Genomic DNA, 27,755 nt, shown 5'->3' with positions numbered 1-27,755 from the left:
AGTAAGATCCAAACACCACTAGATAAAAGCATATTAAAACTCAAACAATATGCATGAAAGAATGCAAATGCACGTATCCCATAAAACCACATTTTTCCATGCACGCCAAAATTCCATTTTGGCCTAAAACATATCTTTTAAACATAACCACACCATTATCCCAGATAATGGCCCAAAAACCAGACTGTCAGAGTATTGTAGGCGAGAATCACAGGCGGGACTCTACCACCATCCCTGCTCGCCACCGTCCCTACGCGTGCACCGTAAGCGGGAATCACAGGCAGGATTCTACCACCATCCCTACGCGTGCATCGTAGGCGGGAATCACAGGTAGGATTCTACCACCATCTCTGTTTACCACCATCCCTACGCGTGCCTCTGACTCGAACCAGTCAGTCTAACCGTTCACATATACCATAAATCATTTCTTGCTTACAAGCCCAATTTCCATTTTACAAACACATGTACATGCATGCAACTACACAAAAACCCGGTTTTCCCTTTTTAAACATGAACATGCGTGCACTATATAATGCAAACATCAAGGCACAAATATCTCAAACAAATATCAACATCAACCCAACAACTCCGTCCTCAAACCATTCGACCCCCAAACTCCTCGGACTCAGTTCGAAATCAACCAACCAATCCAATAATTTATTGTAAGAGCAAAATATATTTAAATCTAAAAGTAGAGTTTGGAAAATACTTACAACGCTATATGGTATTTTTTGAAAGCTCGCGGTGTTGCAAACGGCGGAGAAAAAGCAACGTAACAGTGTATTTTACACTTTAGCCGTGGGTAATAAATTACCCACTTTTGAACCGGGACAAACCAAGACACGAAATTGATAGGGAATGGTCTAGGGATGTTTATGAAGCTAAAAGAAGTGAGCTTTGGCCGTGGATGGCGGTGGAAACTGCGGTGGAAGCGCCAAAAAGGGCTGAACGGAGTTGAGCTCGTAGGAGCTGCTCTGGCAACGGATCGGGGCCGAAATTGGGTGGGTTAGGACGGCAAGAGGTAGAGGAAAAAGTGGTGAAGAGATGGTGGCCGGAGGTGGAGCGACGACGTCGGAATCGACAAAAAGCCGTGCGGCTTAGATGTGATCTAGGTGGTGATCGGCGGCTCGGATGGTGGTGATTTTTGGTGGGAGTGATCACCGGCCGGAGGGGAATTTTTTGGTAGGGGTGGTGTAGACCACGCCGGCCGGCGGCGGCAAGTTTGGGTGGGTCAACGGACGGCGACGGGAAGGGAATGGGAGAGGGTCGAGCGCGCGGGAGGGGAGAGGAAAGAAGAAGAAAGAAAGAAAAAGAAAAAGAAAGAAAAAGGAAAAAGGGAAAGAAAGAGAAAAGAGAAAATAAAAAAGGGAAAAAGAAAAGAAGGAGAAAGAAAATGAGGTCCAAACCTCACTTCCGGAATCCAAAAATTGATCTGCCGAAAACGATTTAAAAATCATAGAACGACTAAAATAAATTAAATACCACATCAAATAAAATAAAAATCAATTTAAAATACAATAATTTAAAAAAGAAAGACTACTATATTAATTAAATTAAAAACCTTTTCAGTGAAAATACACGTAAAAATGGGATGTCACATCCTCCCCCCTTAAAAAGAAATTTTGTCCTCGAAATTGTGAGGTTAAATAACAACGCCAAAAAGATACAAGATACAACTCCGAACATATTTGAGAAATACATATCGTCAACAACTCCCAACAAATTCCAATAGTTATTATCTTCATACCATAACTTGTTAATATCAACAACATATCTGCTTTACCTTCCAAACCTTCGTCCTATTCCAACTTTGGTAACCTAATAGCCATTTCCAAAGTTAACCATCAATAAACAAAATTTGCACGACCAAAAGATTAATCTCCCATTAAAACTCCAAATCACTACTAATTCCTCAAAATCAATACAAAATTTGAATATCTAGGTATTTCCAAAAATCATGCTTTCGCGCGCACTCTGATAACTCACCAAAATACTTAAAGGCTATATTCTCAAAAAATTAACATCATGAAGTACAAGCTCAATCCACACCTAATCACAAGAAAACCTTTACCACATTTCTATAGAAAATAATATACCTCCAAAAATACAAATCTCCATTCATTCCTCAGTGGGCCATCGTTGCCCTAATCAAAAATCAACATTCTGCAAAAATACACCCATTGATTGATGACAGAAATCAATACTAATCAACCTCCAGGCCCCAAATTGAAAATACATAACATCATCCTAAAATACACATGTCTCTTCTAAAGATAAGGAACATATCCAAAAGGCCCAAGTCATTCCCGGCCAACCAACAATAGCGCCTATAACTTCTATCCGATATCCCACACTTCAAGCTCATTACCTATATTTTGAATAACATCTACTCTTACAATATCTAACTCACTATAAACTACCATTGACTTCAAGTCGCAATTAATTCTCAAGATAAACACAACAGTTGTTACAAACCATCATCCCAATGGGTAAACTGCTTTGATTGCACATTCCGTTCAACTTACCAAATAACTCAAAGTCAAAATCTCTTGAATTTAATATTATCACACAGATTCCTCTTCAACTCCTACCAAGCCAAAAATAGATGAGACTAGGACTAGCACTCTCTGAAATCCATACACACGTACCATTACTACTCGTCGATCTCATGCACTCCTAGCCAACACCAAAAATCATTCAAACGTACAAGTGATCTATTATCACATTTCCATCATCTGGACTTATATCCTCAACTCAACAAGAATCATTCCTGAATCTACTCAACGTATATCCTTAAATCAGCAACTAACCATTGCTTAAAGTTTGGTACCGAGAATGACCTTAAACCTGCTAAGAATCCATTCCTAAAAGTCTACGGATCATATAGCCTCAAATTCAATCGTATTCAATACCAACACAAAATCTACTATTTCCAACACCCTGATGGACGTACATCTTTCGAATCGATAGAATCATTTCCTAAGATATGCTACTACAACCTCGAGTTAACAATAATTATTTTCTAAACTAACTTGATATCTTCAATCCTCGAAGAAATCTACTCTAGAAAAATTTTCATATCAGTAACTCAACTCTAATCAACCCCATTTTAATGGTTACAAACTAATCATTCACTAGAGGAGATTAAGCTACAGCACTAAGTCTGTAAAACTAAGAACTCAATTCTTATTATAAATCAGTCCTTCAACTCTGCAATTCTAAAACCTTAAATCAAATAAGAATTATCTTCCGGAACTTCTAAGATCAATGAACTTACATCCCATAATAGAAAAATCGACTCCCAAATCTTTCAAATTCTAAAACATTAATAGATAATAAATCATTTTCTGAAATTCTCAAGATTGGTGGCTTTAATCCAAAACATTCACCTTAAAAGCTTGTAAAATCTAAAGCCCCAATTTTCACCAAATTACTCATCTGAATCACGAAATCTAAAACTCGAAATTTAATTATTTCCCCCCAAAACTTGTCGAACCTAAAACCTTAATTACCATAAACTTATTTTCCTAAAGTCTATAAGGCCCCAAACTTTAAAACTTTAAAACTTTAATGAAACTTCATAAAATCTATCCTTGAAATTTGTTGAACTTACAACCTACTACGTTATAGACCATTTCATAAACTCCACGGAACTAAAGAACTCAATTATTCTACTTCCGTAAAAGATCACCCAGATCATGTCATTCTCCCCAAGCCTCGATAATATATATATATATATATATATATATATATAAAACAAAACCACACAAGGCGTTCATCACCAAGGATTAGATTAGACCCATACCTGCCATGATTCCAGCATTCTGAGTCTTCGTAACCTCGCCTCCAACGGTACCAGGAGTCACTGCGTACATTCGAGTCCGAGCTAATTGCCTCTAGTTAGCTCTACCACTGCGACGAGCTCCACGGCTTGGTTATCTCATGATGCAGCGGCATGGCTCTTCTTGGAAGCTATTGTTCCATGCAATAGGCATTGAGGGGGGGGGGGGGCATGAGTGGTGTGGACTGGAAGAGATGGTAGGAATTTGAGGCTTGGTAGAAAAGTGGGTCGACAACAACTATGGCACCCTGTCCCTCATGTAAAGATCCTAGCTAGGTTGTATGGTGCCAGCCAAACGATTAATATCCAAGATTTGGTCGGATTAGGCATGCCTCATCCATATGGAAGTGCACGTATTGGATACAAATATAAAATCGCAGGCAGAAAATATAGAGGTTTAGTCAGTGAACTAGACCTTATAGTACCATAAGTCTAAAACACAGTATAGAAATTGTTTATGTCATTCCTCATAATCATTAACTTATGGATATATACAACCCAAATATTTTGTTCATCGCCAAATAGGCAGTTGACTAAATACACCCCTTAGAAGGCACTAAGTACAACTCAAAATTATCTTACGATAAAGACAAGCCTCCATCTTCAAGGTTTGGGCAAGTTCGGCCATTCTTCCTTAGCATTACTTCCCTTCCTAACTCTGCATCAAAGTCTTTGGTTCCGAAAATGAAATCATAGGTAGGTTAGGAAACTATGACAAAGATTGCTAATGATAGATAATGCTCATGAAGATGCAATAAATAGTTTTATGTAAATAGGGAAATGACACATATACACATGCTTGGCGTGGAATCACCCTCTTTGGCATAGATATATGGGTCTGTAAATATGTGAAGAATCACCCTTTAAGGAGTTACCCTCTTACGTAAGGTATCATTTAAAGAACTTTTAATAATAGGAAAATGTTAGTTGCCCCTGGGTTTGCCTCTTGGGTTTGACTTCTGGTGCATTTTAACTTTTTGTTTTCCTTTTTTAAATGTTTAGAAAAGTTACTACTAATAGATTTGAGTGTTTTTTTTTTAAATGTTTGAAAGAAAAAAGTGACATTGCACTAAGGGGCACACTCAGCGGTAAGAGCTGGGTCACATAGTAGAATGATGCTTAATAATATGGGGAGGAATCACCTGTTGCTCTAATAAGTCAAATCCATAACATCAACTTGGTTCCAAAGGCACACTCATCACCACGTAGATGCTTATCATAAAGGTATTCATCACATAGACATTTGTCGCCTGATAGGCAAACAAGAGGTGGGCTGTTCCACTGCTCGACATCGGGAAAATACCTTTTACTTAATTGACATGATGCAAGCTAGCTTGGACCCCAACACAGGTCAACTCTCATACAGAGATAACATGTTGCATCGAGAAAATGTCTATCCAATCGACTTGAAGACACCAATACATGGTACGCTATGGGATTCTACTTCCTGGCTATTAGGTGAGGCCAACATGATACTGCCACACCCCAATCAATCATGGGAAATCCTTCTACCTATTTGAAACTCATGGTGACGTCTCGCAGGAATGCCTTAAGGAACTTTGTCCCGTCCCACAATTATTCACGCACATTACACTTGGCCTCGTTTGGATGTTGAGATAAAATGAGAAATCTATAGATAGTAGTGAGATGGTTTGTGAATAGTAGTAAAATAGTTTGTTTTAAGATGTTTTAATGAGTTTTGGAATAGAGAGAAAAAATTGAATAAAATATTATAAAAGTTAAAATATTGTTAAAAATGATTTTTTTAATATAATTCTTAATTTGGAATTTGACAAAATTTAATTATTTTTTGCGATTTTTTAGAAGTTTGAGAAAATTATAATGATTAGATAAAAAAGTTGAAGATTTTTAATTCACAAGTGTTTGTATTTGAGTGATGCTTGGAAATGAGATGAGATGAGATGGGTATCCAAATGGCCCTTACTAACACAGAGATACAGATAGTCACATTGGGATCATAATTCTGTGAAAATTGCAAACACATTCAAAATCTCGAAAACAGGAAATGAACATAAGACAAACATATTGATAAAAATACATATTTATTCATGTACAGAAATGGGAAAGTTGCAAAATATGCAAATGCCACTTACATACAACATTCACCACATATTCCCAAATACTTTCTTAAAAGTTAACCTATCTCACAACGTCGGGTCCACTATGTCGCTCTGCCTCTGCTTCCTTCGAAGAATCTAACTTTTTGAGATATTAGATGTTTAGAATCTCAAAAGTGAGATTTTGTCTCATGTTCAAATCCCTTGTATAGGGTAAGACTGTCAAACATCCTTCTAACATAGATTTGACTCCAGGTATGCTTAAATAGAAGTCCTTTAGCCTTGATTGTCACACTATAGTATGACAGAGAAAGACGACCAGGGCATGGTTTGCACTTCCCTACGAATTACCAATTCTTCAGTCTTTCATTGAATGATGGTCTTCCACGTGGTGTCAGGCCATACCTCTAGGTTCAAACAATATGATTTTCTGAGTCATAACTCCTTCAAAAGACCCACTCTGGATATGACCCTTCTGATGAAGTTTGGGATTCTACGTATGACTCTGGCACTCTTCTAAGAATTTTCATGTAGCTTTCAATAGCTCCCATATCTACCCTACTCTGTCCTCGACCGTTGCTCATCTTGAGTGAGTAACCCTTGTCTCATTAGAGCTACCTACCTCTTCAGCTCCTTATTCTCACATTCATATAGGTGACTTTTCTAACTCATCTGCCATAAGGTGAGACGCTTATCTACACCTCACACTAGGAAGTGTCTGCCAGGCCTTCCACAAGGTGCTAGCTCGCCCATATGTTGGACTACTATGCTTTGTTGTACCTTTAGCTATTCTCCTCACCACACCAATGGAATTTCCCTCATCTATTGTCCAATAAATACTTTTGGACTTCAAACAAATTCCTGGGTTTAAGACCAATTAAATATAGACTACTTGGTCCACAAACATTAAATGGTCTTTAACTCATTTATTGAGCCCAACAAAAATCTTATAATCCATTTAAGTAACTTCTGGGACAGTGGTCTTTTCAAAATTATCCAATAAACCTCCATTCAGCTTTCCAAAAATATTAGCCTATTAATATTATCCAAAATCATCTACTGAACCTTAATGGGCCTTAAAGTAAACTCTTCGGCCTACAGGTCTAATTAAAATTTCTACCCAACCTCAATAAATAATAACTCTTGGCTTATGTATTATGGCCTATTAAACCTAATTTTGGCCCAATAAATTTTCAATGCTTCATCTCGGAATAATTTCAGGTTGGGGTGTTACAAAATTGATATGCTGAAAACATATGATAGGCTAGAGTGACATTTTTTGTTCAAAGTGCTTTAGGCCTTCAAGGTTTATAGCTTATGGAGGAGATTGGTTTATAATTGTATTGCTCTATCTTCTTTCTTTATCATGATGATCTGGACACATCATGGCTATTTTAAATCATCATGAGGGCAAGGGGATCTGTTGTTCCCGTATCTCTTTATTTTAGTAGATGAAGTCTTGAGTAGACTTCTAAATTGGGGTTTGATGTCAGAAACATTGGTGCATATCAAAATTCCTGGGGATGTTCTCTAATCCTGTGTCTCCTATGTGCTAATGATCTAGTTCTATTCTTAAATGACTCCAAATCCTCTATCAAAGCTTGCTCCAAAGTTCTTCAACAATATGACGGTATCTCTGTTCAAAAGGTTGACAATAGTAAATCTACCATATCTTCTCTACCAAGGTTTCAAAAGCCAAAAAAGCTAATATATTATGACCAATAAGTTTTAAAGAAGGAAAATTCTAATGTACTTATATGGAAAGCCCCTCCACATAGATAAACTCGCTACTAGAACCTTTGTTGTTAAAGGTTAAGAAAAAACTAGCGAGTTGGAAGGCTACATTGTTGTCTTAGGGTGGAAGACTTATACTTATTAAACATGTTTTCTCTAGTATTCCTATGCACATACGTATGCTACCTCATCCTCAACCACTGCATTGCTGTCATCTCTTCTTCTCCATTCACATAGACTCACATTCATTGTGGTGGGTCTTGATCTTAAGGTCACAATAGTTTGATTTGGATTGTAAGGACCATGCTAAAGTAAGGGAAGAGACCCCTTCCCACGAGCAAGGTACTATGGAAGATGAGACAAAAGGGCAAGTAAAGTGTAACTCGTCCAAGAGATAGGAGAGTGCACAATGTAGAAAGTCTGGTAGACATAGTTCAGCATCGGGTGACTAAGGATGGTTCATCCAACACTAGGGGAGCAAAGGACATGCTAAACTATACAAGGGTGAGAATTAAGAACTTAAAAGGTTGGAGTTCTGGAAAAGAATAGCTCACAAGACAAGGGTGAGCAACACAAAGATGCTCAAAGGTGTAGTACACAAAAGCCATACTCCAGAAGAGTTGTCACGTCTGGAGTGATCCCGTAGAAAAGTGATTATGAATTTACAGGCCATATCGTCTGATCTTAAAGATATGGTCTAGTGTCACATGGGAGACCCTCGTTAGGGGATAGACTATAGGATTTGATTGAAGGCAAACTGCAAAAGATATGCACAACTTGCTCCCATAAGTTTATGCCGCTCTGCAAGGCTAGAGGGCAAATGGATGGACGGGATCAAATGTCTCCTATTCAAGAATGTTTGGAGTCAGACGGACATCAAAGATATGACTAATAGTTCCATTGTCTAAAACGTATTAGGTAAAAGCCAAAATCTCACTTTTATGATTAGTAAGTGTTTACCCTTGCATCCGATGAGAATCTTCAAGAAAGCAAGTAGCTTCAAGAGGTGCAACGAAAGAAGCGTCACTAGTGGTATGTTAGAGTTAAAAATATTGTTAAGGTAGAGTAGCTCCTACAACCATACTGGGAATGTGTGGTAAACGTTTGTAAGTATGTTGTAAGATTAGGCATTGCATATTCTACAACTCCCCTTTTTATACATGATGTGATACCATGTATTTTAGTGTACTTTAATTGAAGGATTTATTTAATGAATTTTAATATTGGTTCTCTTGTTTTAAATTTACCATATTTCTCGTTAGATTTATTTTATGATTTTTAAGTTGTGAGATTTAATTTGATGTGCTTTCTTAATGTTAATTATTGTTTTACATTTAAATTGCTCTTTAATTTAAATTAGTATATTATTAGACTTTAAAATTATTATGTTTATTTTATTTTATTTAGTCACTATGTTTAAATTATTTATTTAACTTGCTGCTTTGAAAGTCTTTTCGTTTGATCAATTTTGTGACCCTGAGTTGGAAAAGACTGTACCTCATTTCTTTCCCTTCCTTTTTCTATTTCTCTTTTACTTTTTCTCCTCTCTTTATTTTTTTTCTTTTCACTTTTTCCTTCTTTCTTTTTCTCCTTTTTCTCCTCTACCTTTCCCCAACGCGCGCACCACCCCTCCCCTCTCCCCCATTCATTTTTTCTTCTCTACCTAGCACCGCCATGGGAGGTCTGTAAGCCACAATGCCCCTCCCATCCTCTTCCTCTTAGGTCGGCGACCTTTCCCCTCCGTTCTCAGCCCTTCCAATGTCGCCATTAGCCCCTGTGCGTGCCTCCAAGCCACGACCAAAATTGTTTCCGCATTGTCGTCGCCCTACCATCAGCCACCACCTCTTTACCACTTCACCACCGGCCTCTCAGCTACCTAACACACCCTTCCTTAGCCCCGATCTGCCACCCTTGAAGCCCTGCCATCTCCAATTTTGATTTGAGCATTTTGGCCTCCAACCGCTGCCCAAGCCGCCACCCATAGCCATCCATCACCACTAGTAATTTCACCAACACCCCTAAGGCCTTCCCTAGCCATCCCGAGTCTTCGTTTGTTCTCATTCAAAAATTGGATTTTTGAGACCTACAACCCTTGTTCATTTTGTACTGTTGCGTGGTTGTGCCACCACTTCTAGCACTTTCTTGATCTTTCGAGAATTATATTATAGTGCTGTAAGTATTTTTCAAAAAACCTTTTGAGATTTAAATATATTTTACACTAAAAAATCTTTGTGATCTAGTGAGTTGTGCCAGACGTTAAGTCCGAGGAGTTTGGGGGTCGGTTGGAATGGAGGATGGAGTGGTTTGTGTGATTGGATTGTGTAGGGATTTGTTGGCTATTGATTATATTTGTGTCATGTCATATATATTGCATAATTGCACGCATGTTCATGTTTGTAGATGAAAACTGGGTTTTTGCATAATTGCATACATGTGTACATTTGAAAATTGGGTTTTCATGTAAGAAATGATTTTGGGTATGTTTCAAATAAATGGATTGAATGATTTGAGTCAGAGGTACTAAAGGGATGGTGGTAAGTAGGAACGATGGTAAAGTCTTGCCTGTAATTCCCACCTGCAATGCTTTGATAGATTGAAAGAGAGGTCAAAGGAATTGTAGGGATAGTGGTAAGTAAAGATGGTGGTAGAATTCCACCTACAATGCACGCGGTAGGGATGGTGGTAGTCTTGCCTATGATTCCCACCTACGGTGCACACGGTAGGGATGGTGGTAAGCAAGGATGGTGGTAGAGTCCCGCCTACAATTCCCACCTACAATGTTAATTGCATATTTGGGCCATTTTCTGGAAAAATGGCAAATTTTGGGTAAATGGATTTATGTGGACCATTGTCTAGGAAAATGGTGGATTTTTATGTGAGCCGTTTTCTGGAAAAACGGCAGATATGTTTTAATGGATATATTTTTGGGCCAAAATGGGATTTTGGCGTGCGTTGGAAAATATTCATTTTCAAGGAAAGTGATTTTTGGGTCTCGTGTAGATTTCATCATATGCATGCATATTTGTTGTTGTATGAATGCATTTTATCTCTTAAGCTGTTTGGTCTATTACTTACTTGTGGTACCATTTCTTGTTGCCGTAGATTTTGATGCAGATGAGGATGTAAAGCCTGAGGATGCAGCGCTTTGCCGGAGGAGTGATTGGGATCACTTTCTCATGGGATGGGATTTATGTCCCGCTTTTGGTTATTATATTTTGGTTTATTTATGTTTTCTTCTGATAACTATAATATTTTTTGAAACGTTGTATTTAAGTAAATTTGCATTTAGCCATTATGGTACTTAGTTTTTTGACTAACTTATCTGCTGCGTTTTTTGATTTACACGTGTTGCATGTGCACATACTTAGCACTTGTCGTTGGGATGCGTGACCCGTATTATCATCATCTCAACGCCTCAATTCCCATGTTTCCATACATGGGAGTTAGGGGCGTCACACACGAAAATAATACATCTTCTTCATTATGTTTATGGATTATCTTTGTGCTTTGATTTTGAGATAATGTGTTTGAATGATGTGAATGAATTATGACTACAATTTTTTAGTGCTGAGTCTTACCATATGTGGATAATGTGAATTGAAGATGACTACGATTTTTTCAGTGTTGAATATTACTATATGTTGATCATCATGGATGGGTTGGGGAGTCCCCGCACCATTTCTATGACACGTTGCCAAAAGTTTCATATAGGTAGAGTGATTCCTCATGATTATCAGGATGGAACGTCTTCATATTGGCCTTACTTAATAAGGCAGGTAGAGAGACTCCCTGGGTTAATTATGCATGGTGTCTTCGAGTCGGTTGACCAGGTAGAGAGATTCCTCACTTTGACCATTAGTATTGTTTTCAGGCGTGTTGACTGAGTTGAGTGATTCTCCTTGCCGAATGGTTTAAAATTTGTGAATCAGCTTGCACATTGACGGGTTAGAGTGATTTGCCATGTTGAATGGTTGAGTGATTCCCTACTTGGTACTTATATGAGGAGATATGATTGATTCTATGTGTTTTTATAAGGGCTGCCAAATGTACCCAAAAAATGTGTTTTTATAAGGGGTGGTTTCTCACCATAACTATGAATATATGTGTTTCTCCCCAAAGGATGATTTATCACCATGCATAAATATATGTGTTAACATGTGACAACCCAAATTTTGCTAAGCCCCCACTTGTCATTTGATTATTTGGCCTTAGTCCAAATGGATTTTTTTCCCAAGCATTGGTGAGGTAAGAACATATAACGTAACAAGGGCCCTACCAAACTTATAGAGAGAAAGGCTCCACACCATTTCTTTTTGGTTGAGCATGAAGAAGTGAAACCGTCAAGGTTCTTTGAAAGTGCCATTGAATTCTAGAGCTGGGACGAATCCGTTTCTGCCACACGGACAAACATGATTGGATGATTGTTCGGTTTCCAATACAAAACACACTTGATCGGGTCTTCTCGTTTCTTGGCGGTTGAGCATGAAGAAGTGAATTGTCGAGGTTCTTTATAGGGGTGTAAAAAAAATCGATAAACCGGTGAACCAGACCGGACCGGACCAAATCGTTGGCATCGTCCTGTCTCGAGGTTGGTTCGGTCTGGTACCAGTTTTATTTTTCTTAAATCGGTCAAAATCGGTCCGGTTTCAATTTTTCTTTTTCTAAAACCAGACCGAACAAATATATATATTTTAATTTTTTATATTGTATATAATATTTATATATAATATATAACTATATATAAAATAGTTTTGTATTATATGATAATTACTGATTAATATAATATTAACTTTTAAAATCTTATATCATTTTACTTATTGTATTAATAGTTATAATAATATTATATAGTGCATATTAATAGTTATACTAATACTATATTACTATATATTATAATATACTATAATATATTATTATATTATATATTATAATATAGTATATTATATACTATAATATACTATATTATATACTATATAATAAAGTACATTAAAACTGGACCGAATCGGACTGGAAACCGGTAAAACCAGAGTACCAGTTTAGGAGGGTAACTGGTGCGTAATCTGTTTTAAAAAATATAAAATCGATACATACCGGTTCGGTCCTAAATTTTGTCTAAAACCTGACCGAATTGGACCGGTTACACCCCTAGTTCTTTATACTGGAAATTGCCATTGGATTTCAGAGCTAGGACGAATCAATGTCTGCCAGGCAGACAGATATGGCTGGATGATTGTTCGGTTTCCGATACCAAACACTCTTGACCGGTCTTCTCGAATCTTGGCCATTGGTTGTTAATGGAAAATTAACAGCGTTAAATAAAGTAACAAAATGGACGGAAAACAAGAAATTTTGTTTCATAAACACTTTTTATATATAGAAGATACATATATAATCGGCCGAGTCGATAGTTTGAACCGAATCGAACCGGCCATGCCGATTTCAATTTATTTCTATCGTCGGCCGAACTCCGGCAGTCTGTCCACAACAGTCTTGGCTGGTTTTACAGATTTTTGTGCACCCCTAAAATTTCTGACTTGTAGAGTCAACGTTGGAAGAGCCAAAGTGGTTCGTTGGCCATCATGTGTTAAAAGGGGCAAACACTTCCACCGATTGCCGCTCTCACCTCGTCTCTGCCTCTCACTCTCGGAGCCTTAATTCTTACTTAAGGTACGAACTGCTTTATTCCCTTTCTTCCTTCTGAGGTTGGCTCCTGAGAAAGTTTCAGGAAAATAAAATGGAAACCAAAACTTGGAATTGAGTTATTTGCTTCTTCGAAAGTGAAAAGCCTACGTCAATTCTGCCTAATATATACATATACATCTTAATATTCTTCGTCTTCTTACCTTTCTAATATATTTTCTCAGCCCAGACAGAGGGCTTATATCTGTACTTTAGGGTTTCTTTTTCGGAATTACGTTTGTTTGAAATAGGTACGTGGCGTGGTGTACTTTTTTCTTTATATTATCTTTCTCTTTTGTCATTAGTTTCAAGTTTATCATCTTAGTTAAGAATTGAAATGCGCGAGATCCACAAAGATTGGAATTCAATTCTGTTCTGAAGAATTTCATTTTCCGAAAAGATCTTTTTCAATTAAGTTACTGAAAAACTTTCTGAAACGATTGAATGTCTGGAGGAAATTGAAGGAAAACCGAAAATTGGACTGCCTTAACTCGCCGTTAAGTCTGGCTAAGTGAAATTCAACTCGTGGGCAAGAAAACAAAAATGAAAGAGTGAATTCTATGCCAATTATATACTTTGATTGTATGATTTGAGGGGTTTCCGTCACTTCCTTCTGCTTTACTTTAGGCAGCTATTTTTGTCGACTTCAAGTTTGTGATGGTTAATTTTTTGTTAATTGGAATACCTTTTGCCCTGCATTGGAGATGCCTTAATAGGTCAGCCTCCGCTGGGCCATACGATAATAGCACCGTTTGTCTTCTTTGATAATTTTTGTTTCCTTACCTCATTACCTAGATTTGAGAAGCTTATTACACTTTACCTTGCAACCCTTGGTTGCTATACGTCTAGAAAAGAAACTAAGATTTTTTTTTTTATCAGTGGATAAGAAGTTTATTAAAGTAGGCATAGCCAGGTACATGGGAGATATGCAAGAGCAACACCTATGCATGAGTGTTTAAAGATACAAAGAAATCATTTACATTCATGCCTTTAAAGTCTATTACAATCAACCAATGGAATAAAGTATTAAGAAAAAATGTTCTAAGCTTGTCCATTGTCTGTTCACGATCATCAAAACTCCGACCATTCCTCTCCATCCATATGCACCACCATAAGATCAAAATCATCTTCCACATAGCTGTTATTTGACAGCTACCTTGGATGCCTTGCTAGCTGGCCAGAAAATCAACTACTACCCTTCTTGACATTACCCAATGGAGCCCAACTCTAGCAAAGATATCATTCACAAGCTCACGGCTACATCACTTGTGGAAGATATCATTTCTCTAACCAGTGAGTCACCTTGCATGGTTGTCGAAATAATGATGGAAAGTAAGTGGGCAGGTTGGATAGAGTACCTTTTATCAATGTAACTCTACCACCTTTGGACAAATATATCCTCAACCAACTAGCCAGATTACGCTTCATTTTTTTCCTACACCCCATCTCAGATAGATTTTGACTAAAAGGAAGCACCCAAGGGAAGAACAAGATACTTCATTGGCAAGGTGGAGACTTTTCATCCCAGAATATTGGCCAAGGTCAAAACACTTGGAACATTTCCAATTGGAACTAATTCTAACTTGGTGAGATTCACTTTCAAGTCCGATGCTACTTCAAAGCAAAGTAAGGGAGCCCGCAAAGCTTGAATGTGATTGTAGCTTGCACCACATAAGACAAGAGTATCATTCGCAAATAAGAGGTGAGTCATCTCAAGGGTGCCACTTCTTACTTCCCCTACTACAAATCCAGATAGAAATCCACCTTCCACGAGACCTACGATCATTTTACTAAAACTTCCATTATAAAAACAAAAAGTAATGGAGATAGGGGAGATCACCTTGCCTCAAACCCCTCGAGCTTCCGAAGAAGCGCATTGGAGTACCATTCACCAATATGGAGAAATGTACGGTGGATATACAAAATTTAACCCAAGAGCACCATCTCGCTGGCACACCTCTCGAGCATATATAACAAAAAGATTCAATTAACTCGATCATATGCCTTCTCCATATCAAGTTTGCATGGTAACTCTGGTTCACCTGACTTGACTCGACTATCCAAACATTCATTGGCAATGAGAATCGAGTCAAGACTTTGTTGACCTTGTACGAAGGCATTTTGGGGCTTGAAAATTATCTTCTCCAATACCATACATAATATATTAGCCAGTACCTTCGAAAGGATTTTGTACATTTTGCTCACCAATCTGATGGACAGAAATCCTAAATCTGCACCACCCTCAACTTCTTTGGAACAAGATCAATGGAATGGGAAGGAAATTATGAGAAGTTTTGAGATGAGATGAGAATTTATCATCTCATCTAACTTCCCAAACAACCCCTAAATGATTGGATGACAAATTAAAGAAGTATTTGTGGCAGCTAAGAGCTGAAGGAGCTGTAGAGTTGTGCCTTTTGTGCTGTAAAGACTTTCTACTTGTCAAAAAAAAGAATTTCAGGAGCTGTAATATTTCTGATGTGTGTTTTATTGTTAAATCACTCATTGGCAACCAACATTAAGAGAGGAAAATCTTCTGCTTTATAGATGCTCATTTCCATTTCATAGTTTTTGGTGTTAAGCAATATTCTGCAATGAAAGAGGTAATGAAGCGAGGAGCATGATTCTCTTTATAAAAGGAGGTGCTCTATCAGATTTTAAGTATGCTCTGTTGAACTTATAAAAAAAGTACTCTGGCATGTCTGCATTTGAACTGAAATAAGCCCATCAGTCAAGGGCAGCTCAATACAAAGTGTGGCCTAAGGCAACCATTCAAAATGAGGCTTCTTTGATTTTAATATAGTAATAGAATAAATCTCTATATTAAGCATAACATACTGAAAGATTATCCAAGATCTTATCATTTTAACTTTGTGGAGATAAAGTTACTATTTAGAATTTATTTTCAACTCTGTTAATATTATTTTCATAGATAATGTGGCTAATTTATATTATATTTATTGTGACATAGTTGATCATAACAGAATTTATTAATTAAGTAATGAAAAAACTTGTTTCTTTAAAAGCACCTATTATGATCAATACAATTCTATAAGCAATGCTTGCACTTACGAAAGAAATATATATTTTTCTAATTGAAATATAAGTTTTTGTTTGCATAACTTCTTTTAATACTTTTAGTTCTAAAAGTAAATTTAGATGATAAATGCAAAATATACACTACATTTGAAATAGTTTTCCAGATCAATCCAAATCATGATCTTAAAGTTCTATCAGGTTTCTATAGCATCATGCCCCCTGCTTGTTAGTAGACTCTCATACAAACACAGATTTCCTGTCATGTAAGCCTTTTTTGACATGCTATTTAGTTTTTTTTAAAACTTGCAAGACAAAAAATAAATAAATAAAAAGTAGATGTACTCATTAAAACCCTAGGTTTTCCTTTTAACGTAAACTTGATTTCTAATTGTCGGTTTTTCATTCTCACATCTCCTTTTCTAATTTTTTTTTTCTTTTACATTTCTTTTAATTTTACATTTTACGTTGTTGAAGTTAAATATAACATAAACACATATGAGGCCTTCTTGTGTCAGGGGCCCTTAGGCAGGCGCCTAAGTCATCTAGCCTTCAAGCTGCCCCTGCACTGTAGTGCCCACAGGACACAACCCTATATTAGCTTTGTCAGCAACCGAAAATAAAATAGTGAATATTTTCTCTTGGTTAGTCTATTCACTTTAGCTTAAAGCTAGTTTTCAGTCTTATATAGCATATTCCTTAGAGATGACATTTCTTTGCTTACTTAAATATTATAAAAAAAAAAAAAATGACATTTCTATGCTTCGGTAGTAATCTTACTAAGTTAGAAAATGTAGAGGTTTTTGATTGGGCATGCTGGAAAATGAGCATACTTGATTGTTTCTTGCTTTTTACTCCAAATGACCCAATTTTTTACTACTTGATGGTCTTTTTAAGATGTATGGGCTAACCGTCAATGTTTCTATTCACCAGTTAGTTACACATCTCATTTGTTGTAGTAGTCCTCCCTCTGGTCTGTATTCATGAACCTTGAGTGGTTTAAATTACAGTTTTGCATCTCTCCCTCTCTCTCCAAAAAAAAACATTGCATTGAAGTAGGCTTGATTTATTTTCTCATTCTCTTTCTATTTTCCTTTAGTCTTTAAATAGATCCATTTTTAAAACTGCGTTGAGATTTTACTCCGTATGAGCGTATTTTGGTCTTGATTTTTATAATGTGCTTTTTGAACTGGTTACTACAACTATCTTTTTGTTATGTGGAACCAGTAAGTGCTTATGGACATTCGTCTCTATATTTTTGTCCCTGATCTGAGCAGATGGAACAATCTTTGTCCTCTCTTACATTTAAAGGTTCTATCACTGAAGCAATTATTGAAGCCAAAAGGCAGAAGAAACTCTTTGTTGTTTATATTTCAGGTAAGTGCTTTTTTCATATCATTTTGATTATTTTGCTTTCGTGGAATATCTAATGAGAAAAAATAAGGTGGGCATACGTGGTACTCAATTTATTTAGGTGCCATGTTCTGCTAATACATTGAACAGTTTGCTGCAAAAGCTTTTGTTTATTTATTTGGGAGCATGGAGAAAACATGTCAAATTTAATTTCCTTATAATTAGGAATTTTTTGTCAGACGCCCTAGATCTTTGGTCTTGAGATGCCCTCCATGTATTTTGTTTTTCTTATGAATAACCTTATGTGCTACATGTTAGTGAAGAACTGCCAAATGGAAATTTTATTTATATACAAACAGAAATATAAGAATTTAAAAAATAATAGAATATGTTTTTTAAAATTTAGTTATAAAGCCCACGTTCTATACCCGACTTAGGTTTGGCTCCCTATGCTATTTTTTATTTTTTATTTTTGAGGAATAACTCCTTGTGCTTTAACGGAAAACACGTGGCCTAATCACAAACTACTACGTTTTTGTTCTTTTGATTTGCACCGGGGTGTCCAAGAATAGCAGCCTGACTAATACCAAGGGTGCACAGGCTCGGCAATGAGCTTCACACAAGTGCACCTCGAGTAATTCAAGGGAAAAATCCCTTAATCCGATGGCTCCTAGAGATTGTTTGCACGGATTCAAACCTTAAACCTGGAAGCAGCATACCTCCAAAACCAAAACTTTTACCACTTAAGCCAACCCCTAGGGGTTAATCACAAACTACTACATGTCAACCTTAATTGTTTTTTTAAAAACAATCAATGGAATGTTGATTTCAATAGGGCTGCCCAAGATTGGAAATTAGAGTCTATTACGGAGTTTTTTGCGGCATTGTATTCTGTAAGTATTTTAAGGGGCACTGGAGACAAGATGCACTGGAGCTATTCCATGAAAGGTATTTTCTCTGTTAGCTCTTTTTATCAAGTGCTAACGAGCCTTGGAAGGACTAGGTTCCCATGGAGCATATGGCAGACAAAAGCTCCTTCAAGAGTAGCTTTTTTTGTTTGGACAGCATCATTGGATAAGATCCTCACTACAAATAATCTAAGGAAAGGATAAGATCCTCACTACAAATAATCTAAGGAAACAATGCGTAATTGTGTTGGATTGGTGTTGTGTGTGTAAGAAGCATGGGGAATTAGTAGATCATCTGTTTTTACACTATGAGGTGGACAGGTTTATGTGGGATGACTTTTTCTCAAGAATTGGGTTGTCTTGGGTCATGCCTCTTAGATTGGTGAATTTTCTTGCAAGTTGGAGACGACTCCATGGCAACTCAAAAGTTGTGGCAATTTGGAGAATGGTCCCAATATGTATGTGTTGGTTTATTTGGAGGGAGAGAAATGCCAGAAGCTTTGAATATCAAGAGAGAACTATGGAGGAGCTAAAAAAATTTTTTCTTAAGCCATTGTTCTTATGGGCGGGGGCCATTGATTGTAACGGACTTAGGGTCGAGGACCTTCTTCTTTCCATTGTAACCTTTAGGTAGGTGTTTCTCATGTATACTTCCTGCGTACTTGGGTTTTGCCTATTTCTATGAATATACCTTTTTGATTAACTATCCAAAAAAAAAAAAAAAGAATTCTTTAAAAGAATTTAAAAATATTATTTTTTAATAAACACCTGTATTTATTAAAAAAAAAAAAAAAAAAAGGAAAAGGGGTGGGATAGCCACCAGTGGTGGCTGCATGTAGAAATGCCTATCATTTGGCCAGAAAGAATCTGTGTTGCTAACTCCTTTTTATCATTCTACAGAACTGCATGTAGCTTGTTTGATTCAATGTTGACTTCCTTTTTCCTTCATAGTTGTGAAGTAATTTTATGTTGAAATAATATTTTATACAATTGTTAATTATTAGAATAATATTTTATACATATAAATGGGTAAATAATTGTTGATATTACATAGTTTTTCCTTCTTAAGGTTGGTAGGAAGGAACAAATGTTCATTCTGGCCAAATGATCATCCCTATTTGGATAAGTTGGTGTAGTTAGTTTGAGTCCTCTGGTAGTTGAAGTGTGGGTTTTGCTTGACTGATCTGCAATTCAAAATTTGTACTAATTCTTTTATTGTTCAAAATATTTTGGCTCAGGAGGCTTGGGTAGCAGTGAACTCATTTCTTCCTTATTGTATAATTTGCTGATTTTGTATCCCATTTATGGTTAGGCATATGCAAATGCACTTCATTATGATGTCATATATAGACATTCTAATTACTCAATTTATATTTTTCTCATAGAAGTTGAGCTGTTTTGATTTGTTAATGTTTTCAGGTGAAGATACAGAGTCTGGTTGTTTGGAAGACTCTACATGGACTAATTCAAATGTTTGTTTTGTTCCTTTGTAGAGATCTTTAGTGGCTATATGTTTTCTTTTATTCCTTTTAGATTTGCTCAATCGCTGGTTCTTATGTTCAATGCATTCAGGTGACAGAGTCTCTTTCAAAGTACTGCATCTTATTGCATATTCCTGGAGGAGGCACTGATGCCGCACACTTCTCTGCATTATGTATCCTATTACTTGATCATTAGTCTTATTTTCCTGGAACGCTACTCTTTTGAGCTATCTTCATTCATCAAATAAGAGTGTTAACCTTCATCTACCAGAATAATAGCATTTAGATGTTTTTAGGAGAGTTATTGTGGCAGTTTGGTCTAGCATTTCATTTTCTAGATAACCAGAGTCACTCCGTACAATGTGCATCTTGACTCATTTTAAGAAAATTAGCTGTTAAATAATATTTACTTAGAGATGTTGAGCATTAAATCTTTAAAATTTGCATGACCTCTACGGGCACATCTGGAATAGGTGGGGACAGCAGCCAAATCACTTGAAGAGTATGGCCAAAACATTCCAAGTGTATCGATGGTATCTTTGGTGAAATAACAATCACAATACAGTTTTATTATAATTTTCATTATCAACAAGGGGATATGGTGATGTGAACCCCAATAGACTTGCTTTGAGACCCAACAACAATACTGGAAAAACAACCCCAAGAAAACCAAATTCAGGTGTATGAATGGAGAATCTAGACCCGATAAGAACTCGTTCAAAGAACCTAGATTATATCAAAATCTAAACCCATTGAAGAACCTGTCTCAAGAACCTAGATTACAAAGGAAGAACGCCACAAAGGTTTTGATTTACCCTTGATAAGTTCAGAAGTTCAAGAAGAACAAGAGGAGATAACTCAACTCTCAATGACAATTCCATATAGTCTGCCTCTCAAATGAGGTTACAAGTGGTTTAAATAGACAATCCCCAAAAACCCTAAGTAAACAATGCGTCAGATACTGTAGCGTGAACAGTGCCATACGTCGCGCTACAGTTACTTCTGAAACCCTAGTAAGACATAAAATTATAACTTTCCAAATAAACCCTTGGCCAAAAATACAAGACCTTCCCAAAAATAACCCTAGTCCATTAGAAATAAGACATACGTGGGCCAAGCATCCTCAAGCCCACTTCTTCTAAACTAATAATAAAATACCGTTAAACAAATTGAAAGCCTTAACAACAATAGGCCCAATCTTTAAGTCATGTCTTCCATAGCTTGTATCAAGTGGATCAAAACTGGTTCTTTTTCCTTTAAGCCCATCTTGAGTGTTGGGCTCTTCCTAACTTCATCCCAAGTGGATTGCACCAATCCTTGCATTGCTTCCTTGATCTTCTTGGCTCTTGATCTTGTAATTGGCCCATCTGGAATTTGCAAAGGATCTTTAAGGATAGCTCCACCTTGGTTCCCATCACATGGCGCCTCTACAAATCATCCGTCTGGGAAATTAGATTTATTTGGTATTTTATCAATTTATCAATCTTTACCTATTGTCAGTATATCTAATGAAATTCCGATGGTCACGAAATGGAGAGTTGCAATTACCATCTAAGTTAAATTGGTCTGATTTGCTTGAATTCACTTGCTTCATCTTTGTTCAGATCTCCCGAAAGTTCGATTTTATCTTTCTTGGCAAGTAAGCGTTTCCATAATTTCAAAATCAGAATTTTCATTAATTTTTTCTGATAATTATCTCAAAAATTATTTCCACATTTGATCATTTGAAAAATGTGTTAATTTTGCAACTTTGGTCTTGTTTGTTTTCACAAACCATCTTATCTCATCTAGTCATTACAACTTTCCTAAACTCCCACACAAAATACAATAAACAATTCAACTTTTTCAAATCCCAAAACAAAAATAATATTCTAACAATATTTTATTCAACTTTAAACTTTCATCTTGTCTCTTCTCATCTCATCTCTATAAACTAATGAGGCCTTAAGCACCTCAATGGTACTAATCTTTTAATCCCTGACACATTAACTTTTCCTGACCATATTAACAGAATAGGAAAGAGTGATCAGAATCGTGGCTCAATTAATTTCTTGGCATATAGTTTCTACCTTTCCTTCTAAGTTCTTTGTATTCATGTTAAACTTTAGCCATGAGGCAGCTAGTTGTCAATATGTTGGTCCCGTGTCTCTTTTCTTTTTTGTCTTCTCCAGTGGTTGTTTTGTTCCTCAAAAAGTTATGCTGTTTAGTGTGCTTAGCAATCTGTGCCATCCTGATGCTAGTACTATCAACATCGTATTAGACCTTATGAAATAGCTTTAATCAGCTCTTTGTAAATTTTTTTATTGTAATCAAGCACGCATCCTTGAATCAATCTGTCACAGACCCACAGAAATCTGTTCCTTGTATAACAGCGATTGGATACAATGGTGTACAAGTTTGGCAAAATGGTATGATTTTGAATTGGAAACTCTGTTTCTGGCTTGCATCTAGGACAACACATAATCGTGTTCTTAACATTCAATTATTCTCTTTCTTGAATAAATTTAGAGGGATTTGTTGGTCCTGAAGATCTGGCATCCAGTATAGAGAAGGCATGGTTGAGTCTTCACATCCAGGTATATGGTTATACTCATCATTAGTCATCCCTTATGTGCATTATGGGACTGCTACTCCCAATCCTTGTGTTATCATGTTGATGATTGGTCATGTTTGAGGATGTGATATCTTTTTGAACCTGGTTTTGACCAAGTTGTGGAAATGACCATGAAAAAGTTCAAACTGCTTAGCTCTCTACAACTTGGTCACATTTTGCTGGAGTTTATTAGATGGAAATTTTCCTCTCATCACGTCCCTTGTCCTGTAAAGTTCTCTCTCCTTGAATCACTGCTCTTTATAGGATGATTGTTATACCCCTTTCAAGACCAACTAAAATTGCGAATATACCTTTAATTCACATTTGTTGCAAATTACAATAGAATACTCCCTTTCCATTTTACAAATTTCAGATCAGACCAAATATATTAAACCAATTCCATTCTTTTCTTTCATATTGCCTATACTAAAACTGTGACAATAATCACCTCTTGTAGGCCAAATGCTATTACTGGGCCCTAAAATGTTGGCATGCCTCTGAACAAACTTAGTTTCTTTTTATTGAATAAACGTAACAAGGCCATATATGGTGGATTGCAGGAAACAACTGCCACTGTCCTAAGTGCAGCACTTGCTGCAAGGAATTCTGGAGCAACTACTTCTATTTCTAGTGCTGCATCCTCGTCTGGCGAACAAATTTCTTTAAGTACAGTTGTTCCATCGTCTTCAGTAGACAAGCATGTCCAATCCAAAGAGACTAAGTTGGTGGTAACCTCTGAGTTAATAGAGGAAAAGAAAGGTCTTGAATGTGGAGCTGAGGTAACTATTTACAGCAGTCATTGCCGCATTGACCTTTTCTTTTTAACAACTGCACTTGCACGATATTCTTGACCTGTTTCCTTTCATTTATGTGGACAGGAGCAAAATATTGAAATGGATGACAACACATCTTCAAGATCACATGATCCCAGCGAGTCAAAGAGTGCTGTGGGTGAACAGTCCAACACATCGTTTGAAGTAGCTGAGGGATCACTTGGTCCTTTAGTGGCTGACAGAGAAAATTCTAAAGCTGAACATAACTCTTCCAGTGCTGAAGATGGGTGTCCTGCCCTAGAAAAAATCAGCGATCGTCATTCAGTTGTTCCTGTACGTGTTGAAGAATTGGTTGGTGCTGAAGTAAATGAGGCTGAAGAAGATGAGAAGGCTAAAGCTGTAAACCATATGCAGGCTTATGCATCTGATGATTTTATTAGAGACAATACATCAAGTGATGTCCATCTAAGTATCCGATTGCCCACTGGCTTGAGCCTACAAGAGAAGTTTTCTGTCACAAGCACTTTGAGAATGGTGAAAGACTATGTGGATGAAAAACAACCTAGTGGGTTTGGGACTTATGATCTAGCCATTCCTTATCCCCGCAAAGTATTCAGCGATCAAGGTATGAACGTCTCATCATCTTTTGGCTTAGCAAAAAGGCTAAAATACATAATGGCCCTCCCAAGCTTAGAGTTGTGGCCTATTTGGTCCCTGTAATTTTTCATTTGGTCGATTTAATTCTTGAACTTGCATGGCATGGTCAATGTGGTCTCTCTTTCATTTCTGTTTACTTTGTTGCAGTCAAATTTCACTTGAAGCTGTATAGAAAAGTAATCTAGATGAAACCTTTTTATCCTCACCTGCAGACTGGGCAATATTAACGAGAATGGAAAGGCCACATTGACCATGTTGTGCATGTTCAGGGTCTAATTTTACCAAATTAGAATCATTTGGAAAAAATTGATAGAAACCTTGAATTTGATGTGTGGCTTATATGGGTAGTGCTGATGGAAAAGCATAATATGGTTGTATTTGATGTGCATGTGTATATAATGCCATTAGCTTACTATTAAGGAATGGGTATTGGGGCTTTCTACTAGCACAGAATAGCAAATACAGTTAAACATTGTTATTTTTTTGTAGTAACTTATCCAACAAATAAAAAAATATTATGTTGGTAGTCTAGCACTATGTAGCATAAAGCAGCATGAACGTTTCTAACGAACTAGGTCATGGCTTAGCTGCATATGAAAGTGATATTATTCTGACCCAAGTAGACACTATCTGCATAAGATCTTATTTTCAGGCTAAAAATGCATAAAATGCATGCTTTTCTCAATGTCCAAGCTTGCTGTTGCATGGGATGAGCTTGGAAGTCAGACATGGCATCCTCCTGTATCAATGGACATTTGCTAACTATCCAATAATTGTTGATTCTATTTCACTGGCTTTTTATTCATAAATCTATTTTACTCATTCTCTAAAAGTACTGTGTTGTTAATTATTTCAGTATCATGATCAAGATATTGTTCCAAAAATTTTCATTCTAGGACCAATGTAGGGAAATTTTCAGTCAAGCGAGGTTTCTCATGTGCTTTCATACATATGACAACATTTCAATGTGAAATTGCTTCTCTTCGTTGCAGATTTGAGTAAGTCATTGTCAGGGCTGGGCCTTTTTAATAGACAGGCTCTGATAGTAGTCCCACATCAGAGAGCTGTGGGTAACTACAGTAGAGCATCTCCGTCCTCTGATCAAACAAATTTTACTAATGTTGACTCGTCAGATGGAACTAATGTTGGATATTTTGCATATGTGAGGAGGATTTTATCATACGTGAATCCTTTCTCCTATCTTGGGGGTGGTGCCAGCTCATCAAGTTCTGGACAAGAATCTCAAAATGGGATATGGCAATATAGTGAGTTTCCTTACCTTACCGTGCCAATTTTATGCTATTAGGTCTAAGCTCTGGGGTCAAGGAAGTTATTTATTGAATTTTAATGTTAGGTCAAGCCAGAAATAAGTTAATTACTCTTTCCATAAATGCTCATATATTTGATTAAAGGGGAAAACTGAATGAAAACATTTTGAATAAAGTACGTCCCGCCATTTAATGAAACTTTACAAAAGTCTAAATGAGGAGTTAGTGTAATCATCTATACTTAATAGAATCTAGATTCTTTACCAGGATGGCCCGTGGTTTATAAAAATTTATGAAGGAAATGCATTGAGGAAGTGTTGGAGGTGTTAGAATGAGCTATATTGGCCATGGTCAACTAGTTAGCTAGTTATCTAACATGCCTGCACACATTCCATTCTCAAATGGCAAGGCCCACCATTTAACAAAAATTATAGATGGAATATAGATTAGGTGTTGTATGTGTGCCTACTGTTAATATGAAATAATTAGTTAATTTTTGAAAATTTCATACTTCCATCAACTTGTATCAATTTAGTGCCTTTGCTGTTTGTTGGTATACATTCATGATGCAACTAGATTGAATGAACGAGAGGCATTCAGTTGCTTCCCACATCTAATATTTTTTATTATCTTCTTGGTTCTGATCCAGATGAGCAGATCTAGTACAACTTTCAATTTGATGAGTTCTACAATTAAATAGACCTTTTGAATTGTAATTTATGGTGCTGTTTCCGGGTTGGTAATGTGTTCTGTGCATTAGTAACTAATATTTGGTCTCTATATGTTTCTTTCATTGTCCACAACCTTTTAAATTTCTGGTATTAACATCGTTGAGCAATATGCTATTGTTGGCATGTGCACCCACGAATTCTTTATTTTGCTGTTATAGTCCCCAACCTACTCTCCAGAATAACTTCCCTTACCTCTTCTGGCTTTGGCATTGTAGATCCAAACCCTGCACTTCAGAATAACTTTGGTGGAAGAGAGAGGCCCAACTCCAACTACTTTTCAAACCAAAGCAGTCCTGCAACTGGTAGAGATGATGGCAAGAAGAGGAAACCAACAGCATCATCCAGTTTTGGGAGCAATATTCATACGCTTAAACGTGATGAAGATGATGGTCGGTTCAATGACAGAAATTCCTACTGGAATGGTAATTCTACGCAATATGGCGGTGACAATGATGGCAAGTAAGACCTTGAGCTGCTGGGCATAGCCTCCTGCAATGCTTACTTCGCATTTTCAGTTGCCCGCTTCTATTGGTCGCTCACCTAAACTATTTACTAAAAACTCGAGTTTATCTGCAATATAGAAGAATGTAGATATTCGTAATATGTAGTTCTTTTCTGCCAATAAAGGAATTAGGTGAAAGGAAACAGTAAACCCAGTGAGGTAAGGGTTGAAATGCTTTTTCTAGTGCCGTATTTTTCTATCCACTTTTGTATATATTCCCTTATAGTATTCAAAATGGATTTAAGTTGATTTGTCTTGCTCTAAACTTTCCGTCCGAAATTAAGGAGCTAATTAACTTTAAGATATTGCAATTTTATCGTATATTCGAATTGTTTTGTATTTAGTTGAGTATAGATATGTAATTGTATACTTGGTCAAGCTTGGCTTGATTACATTTAAATCAAGCTGGAGCTCGACTTGAAACTTAACTCGAGCTTTTTGGGCTGCTCAGGATTGACTCAAATAGGGTATTTTCTATTTCAACCTCAAGAATCGAGTGATGTATCGAGTATTTAACTTAACTAGTCTATTAATTTTAAAATTTTCTGCTTTTAAGATGTAAAAAAACGAAAATAAAGTAATTAGAAAATAAAAATTATTATTATTCTTCAAAATACACAATCAGGTTACAAATAAAAAATACAGGTATAAACGCCTCTTAGGGGTTGTTTGGATGGTGCCACTTAGAATCACTATTATGCACGTACTTATATAAAACACTAGTCTATACATAGTACTCGGTGATTGTTTGGTTTTGAGTTTGAGAGGTTGAAAAATATTTTTAATATTTCAAAAACCCTTTTGAAGAAAATATGGTATATTTGATAAATTTATAAAAATGCTTTAAGCACTTGAAAAATTGTCGAGTACATGATTAGTCATTGTGTTTTACTTTCTAATCTTTTTGCTCCTTTGGTTTCCAAATTGATCATTACTCTTTAATTTAGCTTTTGTTTCAAATTTCACGGAAATTTGATGTGGCCTGTCATGTATAGACGTGTGGTTAAAAAAAAAAGTAAAAGCTTAAAATTGTATAAACATCTTTAAAAAAACACATTTAAGAAAAGAGAAATTCTATATTGAAAAGGAGTCATATTGTAAAGGAGTTTGGAAAGGAGTCATAT

The 27,755-nt window shown here is 36.5% G+C and overlaps 1 protein-coding gene across 2 annotated transcripts; it reads left to right on the top strand.

Annotated features, from left to right (window-relative positions):
* The first annotated feature begins 13,122 nt into the window (after positions 1 to 13,122).
* LOC122314495 (plant UBX domain-containing protein 11) lies at positions 13,123 to 26,952 on the top strand. 2 transcript variants are annotated; one of them, XM_043130121.1, is made up of 11 exons: positions 13,123 to 13,317; positions 17,643 to 17,742; positions 19,865 to 19,933; positions 20,046 to 20,098; positions 20,199 to 20,280; positions 22,450 to 22,515; positions 22,616 to 22,683; positions 23,261 to 23,479; positions 23,579 to 24,098; positions 25,123 to 25,395; positions 26,345 to 26,952. In XM_043130121.1, the coding sequence occupies exons 2-11, from the start codon at positions 17,643 to 17,645 to the stop codon at positions 26,590 to 26,592; spliced, it is 1,698 nt and encodes a 565-aa protein (XP_042986055.1). In that variant the 5' UTR covers positions 13,123 to 13,317; the 3' UTR covers positions 26,593 to 26,952. The 2 variants fall into 2 exon arrangements, with proteins under 2 accessions (XP_042986055.1, XP_042986063.1); XM_043130129.1 differs by lacking the exon at positions 19,865 to 19,933 and having other exon boundaries at positions 13,124 to 13,317.
* The last annotated feature ends 803 nt before the right edge of the window (positions 26,953 to 27,755 follow it).

The sequence above is a fragment of the Carya illinoinensis genome, chromosome 1, assembly GCF_018687715.1.
Source record: "Carya illinoinensis cultivar Pawnee chromosome 1, C.illinoinensisPawnee_v1, whole genome shotgun sequence".
Classification (NCBI taxonomy): Eukaryota; Viridiplantae; Streptophyta; class Magnoliopsida; order Fagales; family Juglandaceae; genus Carya; species Carya illinoinensis.
This window is presented reverse-complemented; position numbering and strand designations above follow the sequence as displayed.